We start from the raw sequence: 7,870 nt of genomic DNA, 5'->3' as shown, positions 1-7,870 counted from the left end.
TAGTTAATTATTTACTTCAGCAGAAGGAATTACTTAAAAAAAATTCAAATTAGGTCAATCCCTTACTCAAAATCCTCCAATGGTTTTCTTACCATGATCTTCAAGGCTCTACATGATCTGACCCCTGTCTGTCTTGTTTTAATTCTAATCAATTTGAACATATATTAATTAATTGATAAGTTTCCTGTTTGTTTTTCTCACTAGGACTTTGTCTATATAGTTCACTACTATAGTACTATACAACCTCTCAAGCAGAGCAGATTCTTGGCACATATTTGTAGAAATAATTGGACTGAATCAATTTTCCAGATGGAGAAACTGAGGTGCAGGTGGGAAGGGGCAGGTCAATAGCAGAAGCAAGATGCAAGAGCTAATTTTCCTTCTTATAGGCAGTGAAATGCCCACTGCATCTGGCTTCCCCCCTCATATTACATAAAAGACGGCTACTTTTCCAATATGAAGTTCTCAACTTGAGAAAGAAACAGCATGTTACAGTATGCTCTAGTTTGCCTCTTACTTTTCTAGACTCAAGCTTGTTGATGGTCAGGGCTGAAAAGACTCACAAAAATTGCCTAGCAACCCTTCTGTTTTGCAAATGAGGAAACTAAGGCCCAGAGAAAAAACCCACAGCTGGACAGCAGCAGAACCGGAACCCAGGTCTCTGGACTCCAAGTACAGTTACTCTCTTCCTTTCTGCACTGCCTAATAATGAACATCTGAGTGCTCACAGATTGTATTGTCTCTTATTAAAATGAGTTTTGCTTCTCATATTGACAGGTAGTCTCCCCCCTAATGTACATTTCACAGGGAAGTGAGAAATCAGATCCTGGCTGGAAAGAAGCACATGAAAGAGGCCTGGATGCTTCCCTCAAGGTAGTTGCATCCTGGCTGCAAACTGCTCAGCCAAGTGACTCTGGCATTTCTGAGTCAGGGGAGGAGGGAATCTCTTAGAGCCATCAACAGCCTCCCTCGATTTTGCCACTTCCTGCCTCTGTGCCTGTTTGCGAGGCACTTGTGCTCCCAGGGACTCAGTTTTCTCCTCTGTGAGATGGGGCTAGCATGCCCTGAAAAATGAGTGAGAAAGTACTTTGTGAACAACAGAAGGCTGAATAAGGATGAGAAGAATCATTTCTGGTGATCAAGGAAGTGGGGTCCTCAGTACAAACACAAACAGCCTCCCCCTCCCAGCCTTTGGAACCTGAGAGTGAGGCCTTTGGGAATTTGGCTGCAAAGAGCTCAGGTTGGGGAAGTTTCAAGTGTCTTTGTGCTAAATTAAGCTTTATGCAAAATTTGGTCATGAGTGGGGGGCTTAAGGAAGAATTTGCATCTCCTTTTGTCTTGGTTCTTCTTCTTTCTTAAGTGGCTTCCAGACTCTTGATAATTTAAGGATTATAAAACTAATCAAAACAAAAAGCCCAGAAGTCATCTTATCTACAGACTCAACACTTCAGCAAGGATATGAGAAAAGTAACCCAGACTTACTGATCCGAAAGATCATGAACATTTTTTATGAGAAAGTGCTAAGGAAAGAGGGAAAATGGTAAGAGGACCTTAAGAGAGGAAGAGATTAGAGTAATGTCTGACTCTTTGAGACTCCATGGACTGCAGCACGCCAGGCTTCCCTGTCTTTCACTCTCTCCTGGAGTTTGCTCAAACTCATGTCCATTGAGTCAGTGATGCTAACCAATGATTTCATCCTCTGTGGCCCTCTTTTACTTTTACCTTCAATCTTTCCCAGCATCAGGGTCTTTTCCAATGAGTCAGCTCTTTGAATCAGGTAGCCAAAGTATTGGAGCTTCAGCTTCAGTATCAGTCCTTCCAATAAATATTCAGGGTTGTAAGAAGGCCAAAAACTGCATTCAAAAGCTTATCTCCTTTTGTGAGTGAGTTTTTAATGCCTCACTTGTGCGTGGACTTGTCTGGACTCACCAAGCCCTGGAAGCTTTGGCACTCCTTCTCTTAGCTTGCAGACACAAAAGGAAAAGCTGACAACTAATCAAGCCATTCGGTACACCTCCCAGTCCCTTCTGCCTCTTAACGCTGTCTTGGTCTAGTATAGAGAATACATATGTGATGCCTGGCTGGAGACAGGGTTAGTCATGTTCTCTGCTTCACTTGGTTTCTGGAGAATCAGTAATTTTTTTCAGCTTTTATGAGCTTGGAGCTTATAAACTGTAAGTCTCATAAGAGCCTGCAGGGTTCATCTGGCCCTTCCCTGATAAGGAATTATTTCATGGAGGAAAAAAAAAAAAAGGAAAAAAGCTGCCAGAACTCTGATCAGGATAGCAGACATCTAACCAGACCACAGCTAGAATTAGACCAGCATTTCTCAAACTTTCTTTTTATTTGTGAGAGGAGTGGGAGAGTACTGTCAATGCTGTTTTGCACAGAAACATACAATAATGGTCACACATGTTCAGGGGGTTCCTGGACTTCTGTATGTCCAGACTGGGAGTCCCTGATCCAGAACTGCTACTACTAGTCAGGAACCTATTAGGAAACTCAAAGTTGAGTGAAAAGAACCCTGGCCTTGAAGTGTGGAGGACTGGTCCTGGCCCCAGCTGTGCACTATGTGAGTCAGAGTAATTCATTGCCCATTTCTAGGCTCAATGACTCAAACTCCGGGGTTTAGTAGATGGTTTCTGAGATTTCTTTCTAGTTCCAAGTTTCAAGGACAAAAATTAAATTAATTTTTCTTTTTTTCCTTTAGCATTTTTTGCAGGGGAGGGTAACGGTGGAAAGGCAGGTAGACTAAAAGTGTTTCAGCTGCTGAGAAAGAGGGATGGTGGGTGAACTTAAGGTACTTTCTTCTCCATTATAAGAAGTGAAGTTCTTTCAGAGCCCCATGACTTCTTATCTACAAGACTTTTCACAGAGATAATGGAGAAAGATGATTCAATCTTTCTGAAATCCACATTCCATTTTCAAATCTGTTCTTAGAGGAATGCTCTGACATGCATTGTCACGAGGAATGCTCGTGACAGTCTCCACTTGTTACACTCTCATACTTTTGCATTTGCCTCTCCTAAAATGTTTGAGTATGATGCTGGATAGAGTAGTCTGGTATATTTATGGGCATGCAGCTAGGTGTGCTGGCTCATTTGCTTCTGCAGAGGCTGAGTGTTTGAGTGTGTGTCATTGAATGTGCACATGTATGAGTGAGACTATGGAATGTGTATGTGCATAGCACTGAGTGAATATAAAAAATTGTGTAGATGGAGTGACATATGTGGCATCGCGTGGGCCTGTGCATGTACAGGATTTATTTTTTTTTAATAAGCTACTTTTGATTGTGCAGCCTCCTCTCACTTCTGTGATTGATTTCACGAGGGTAATGGTGCGTAAAACCGCTGGTGAGATCTGGGGGCGCCTCCTCGTCTGACGTCAGAGAGAGAGTTTAAAAAGGGGGAGACGGAGGAGAGCACACAAGCTGCTTTAGGAGAGGCAAGGTTCGAGCCGTCGCTGCTGCCTGCGATCAGCTCCTAGAGTTTGACCAACCGCACTCTAGCTCGGCTTCGCCGCCGCCGCCGAGATGCTGTCCTGCCGCCTCCAGTGCGCGCTGGCCGCGCTCTCCATCGTCCTGGCTCTTGGCGGTGTCACCGGCGCGCCCTCGGATCCCCGGCTCCGTCAGTTTCTGCAGAAATCCCTGGCTGCTGCCGCTGGCAAGCAGGTAAGGAGACTCCCTTGACGTCTTCTTTCCCCTCACCCGAATCCCCTAACTTTCCCTCGCCTTGCCCCTGCTTCCTTGGGTGAATTTGAGGTGCTCCCACAGTGCCGGTGCCTTTTTGGGTCCCTTAGCCACCAAAGCTCTCGGGAAAACTTTCAAAGTCCAGAATACCTTTTTACCTTTTTTTTTCTCTTTCCCGATCAGCGCAGTAGGTCACAGTTCAGGTGAGTTCTGTGGCATTCAAGACAATTCCAAGACCTTGGTTAACTGAGCTCGAAGGGATAATGGCATCTCTCCCGGGTACTGACCGCGGGAGGTGCTGACCCAGGTGCTGAAAGCGCGGACCTCTGAAGCGGCTAGGCAGTACCTCCCTCCCATGCAGCGGGACTAGGGGCTAAAGGACACTGTACAGCCAGAACACAACATGTTTACGGTTGCGAAAGGTCTCATTCCCTAAAAGGTGGCTTAGTAAAAACGGTAAGAACAATTCTAGTTTGTAGCTCATGATGTGGACATTGAGCTAATCTATTGGCTTATGTTTCACCTTTGCAAAACTAACAATCTATTTCCTTCTTTGTGTGTTTTAAACCTACAGAAGCAGAAAACTTGCAGAAACATTTGAGTTTTTAAAGCTTCTTTGTGTAATTTTGTGGCTGTAGCAACAGCCCTTGTTTTTTTACATCCTTAAATGATTTTAAGTGTTACAAAAAGTCCACAGCTGGGAAAACTGGGGTTTGGTTGTGGTTAAACCTGTATTTCAAGCCAAGCTCTTCTGGTTTTTCTTCTTCACCATCCTCATTTTCATCCTCTTTCCTTCTGTCTTCCTTCCACCCCATGCAGGAACTGGCCAAGTACTTCTTGGCAGAGCTGCTGTCTGAACCCAACCAGACAGAGAATGATGCCCTGGAGCCTGAAGATTTGTCCCAGGCTGCTGAGCAGGATGAAATGAGGCTGGAGCTGCAGAGATCTGCTAACTCAAACCCGGCCATGGCACCCCGAGAACGCAAAGCTGGCTGCAAGAATTTCTTCTGGAAGACTTTCACATCCTGTTAACTTTATTAATGATTGTTGCCCATATAAGACCTCTGATTCCTCTTCTCCAAACCCCTTCTCACCTCCCCAATCCCTCCAATCCTCAATAAGACCCTCGTGTTAGAAATTGAAGACTGTAAATACAAAATAAAATTATGGTGAAATTATGAAAAATAAGATTTTGGTTTCTTATTGACTTAAATATTTCTGTTCAATGATATATGACTTAATTTGTGATTTCAGTCAAGTTATTTAATATACATGCTCCAAATCTCACAGATATAGTGTTTAAAATTCCCTGTGGTAATAAAGATTATGTTTTAGTTGGTAACTCTGATAATTTGGGTTATTTAAAACATAAATGATTTCAAATAATTTTATGAATTCTAATTTTAATCCAATGATAATTATTGGGAGCAGCTGCCACAAACATGTATTACATTTTACATACACTTAAAATTATATGTAGAAATGAATATTAGTATTAATGGGTAGGCAGGCTGAAATATCCAACTAACCACCATGCTGATGTGTAAAACAAATAATATATTAAAATTGAAAGGGAAAAATCACTTAGAAGTTAGAGAAAAGAAGCTGGTTTAGATAGCTAAAATAAAGTTCTGAGCTTTTAAAATGTATTTATAATTTATGAACATTTATCCAGAGAAAAACATTGCTTTAAAATCTTCTTCGACAATCCTCTTTGTAACTGAACAAGGTTAAATGGCTGCTTCTGTTTTAAAAGTAAGCTCCTAATTTTTTCCTCAAGGGAAATATTAGTTTAATTATAAGATTCCAACATGAGAGCTATGGGTTACAAGAAACACATGCGCTGGGTCACCTCAGTGACTGTCACACTCTTAAAGGTATTGAAGTACAATATCATAATCACAGAATAAGAGGAGAGATCTCAGATCTTCTTTTGATTTTATGAAAGTGAAAGTCAAATAAAAATGCAAATAATAAAAATATTCCATATACGCTAGCTATTATTATCAGCACTATAATAACAAACTAAGCGGGTCTTGCCAGGTGGCATAATAGCAAGGAATCTGCCTGCCAGTGCAGGAGATGCAGGTTTGATCTCTGGGTTGGGAAGATCCCCTGGAGGAGGAAATGACAACCCACTCCAGTATTCTTGCTTGGGAAATCCTATGGACAGGGGAGCCTGGTGGCCTACAGTTCATGGGGTCACAAGTATTCGGACACGACTGAGCAACTGAGCACACAACATACTAAGTGGTATTGCTCAAGACAGATAAAAACATTGCTAATTTAACTCACAGAGACCTTAAAAAGGTGTCCCTTTGAAGAAGTGTGTTTTAACTATCAACTGTATTTCAAAATAACTGCTAAAATAAGAAACTAAATATAAACACATAAAGTGTGATAGTTGCTCAGTCACATCCTACTCTTTGCAACCCATGGACTGTAGTTTGCCTGGCTCCTCTATCCATGGAATTATCTTGGCAAGAATACTGGAGTGGATAGCCATTCCCATCTCCAGGAGATCTTCCCTACCTAGGGACTGAACTTGGGTCTCTTGCATTGCAGGCAGTTTATTTACCGAAGCTCAATAAACACATAAAATCAATATAAGTCTCTGGAGTACAAACTTACTAGTGGGAGCATATACATATCTAAGAGGAATTTCTTATTTTATAGAAAATATTTATGTTAGATAATACACATTTTTAATGTATTAATGAACATGACTTAGTGGACGTTAATTCCTAAACAGCTGATCAAACAAGAGAAATCTAATCTAACTAGTCTCTGTGAAAACAGAACATCCTTTCAGGTACTGGTGTCCCTTTTATTTATAAGACCTTGAGGAGGGAATTAAGGTGTCTACTTAGAGGGGAGTCTGTCTGTGTTAAATACATTAGGTACGTTTGGTTACCAATCAACTCAGTTCAGTTGCTCAGTCATGTCCGACTCTTTGTGACCCCATGGACTGCAGTATGCCAGGCTTCCCTGTCCATCACCAACTCCCAGAGCTTACTCAAACTCATGTCCATCATGTCAGTGATGCCATCCAATCATCTCATCCTCTGTTGTCCCCTTCTCCTCCTGCCTTCAACTTTTCCCAGCATCACGGTCTTTTTCAATGAGTCAGTTCTTCACATCAGGTGGCCAAAGTATTGAAATTTCAGCTTCAGCATCAGTCTTTCCAATGAATATTCAGGACTGATTTCCTTTAGGATTGATTGGGTCTCCTTGCAGTCCAAGAGATTCTCAAGAATCTTCTCCAACTCCACAGTTCAAAAGCATTAATTCTTTGGCACTCAGCTTTCTTTATAGTCCAACTCTCATATTCATACATGACTACTGGAAAAACCATAGCTTTGACTAAATGAACCTTTGTTGGCAAAGTAATGTCTCTGCTTTTGAATATGCTGTCTAGGTTGGTCATAACTTTTCTTACAAGGAGCAAGTGTCTTTTAATTTCATGGCTGCAGTCACCATCTCCAGTGATTTTAGAGTCCAAGAAGATAAAGTCTCTCACTCTTTCCACTGTTACCCCATCTATTTGCTACGAAGTGATGAGACCAGATGCCATGATATTAGTTTTCTGAAGGTTGAGTTTTAAGCCAGCTTTTTCACTCTCCTCTTTCACCTTCATCAAGAGGCTCTTTAGTTCTTCTTCGCTTTCTGCCATAAGTGTGGTTTCATCTGCATATCTGAAGTTATTGATATTTCTCCCAGCAATCTTGATTCCAGCTTGTGCTTCATCCAGCCTGGCATTTCATATGTACTCTGCATATAAGTTAAATAAGCAGGGTGACAACATACAGCCTTGACGTACTCCTTTTCCGATTTGGAACCAGTCTGTTGTTCCATGTCCAGTTCTAACTGTTGCTTCTTGACCTACATACAGATTTCTCAGGAGGCAGTTCAGGTGGTCTGGTATTCCCATCTCTTTCAGAATTTTCCACAGTTTGCTGTGATCCACACAAAGGCTTTGGCATAGTCAATAAAGCAGAAGTAGATGCTTTTCTCAAACTCTCTTCCTTTTCCAATGATCCAATAGATGTTGGCAATTTGATCTCTGGTTCCTCTGCCTTTTCTAAATCCAGCTTGAACATCTGGAAGTTCACGGTTCACAACTCAGTAGAGTGATATAATCACATTACTATGATTAAAGCCCAGAAGAGAACACAATTTAAG

General features: G+C 41.7%; 1 protein-coding gene across 1 annotated transcript; it reads left to right on the top strand.

The window, feature by feature from the left end:
- The first annotated feature begins 3,417 nt into the window (after positions 1-3,417).
- SST (somatostatin) lies at positions 3,418-4,876 on the top strand. Its single transcript, XM_086319079.1, has 2 exons — positions 3,418-3,670; positions 4,508-4,876. The coding sequence occupies exons 1-2, from the start codon at positions 3,533-3,535 to the stop codon at positions 4,718-4,720; spliced, it is 351 nt and encodes a 116-aa protein (XP_086175205.1). The 5' UTR covers positions 3,418-3,532; the 3' UTR covers positions 4,721-4,876.
- Positions 4,877-7,870: the final 2,994 nt, after the last annotated feature.

This window comes from Bos grunniens, chromosome 1 (assembly GCF_055505025.1).
Source record: "Bos grunniens cultivar Pamir isolate PY7600 chromosome 1, Bosgru_T2T1.0, whole genome shotgun sequence".
In the NCBI taxonomy this organism is placed as follows: domain Eukaryota; kingdom Metazoa; phylum Chordata; class Mammalia; order Artiodactyla; family Bovidae; genus Bos; species Bos grunniens.
The sequence above is the reverse complement of the archived record's forward strand: the minus strand, read 5'-3'. Positions and strand labels throughout refer to the sequence as shown.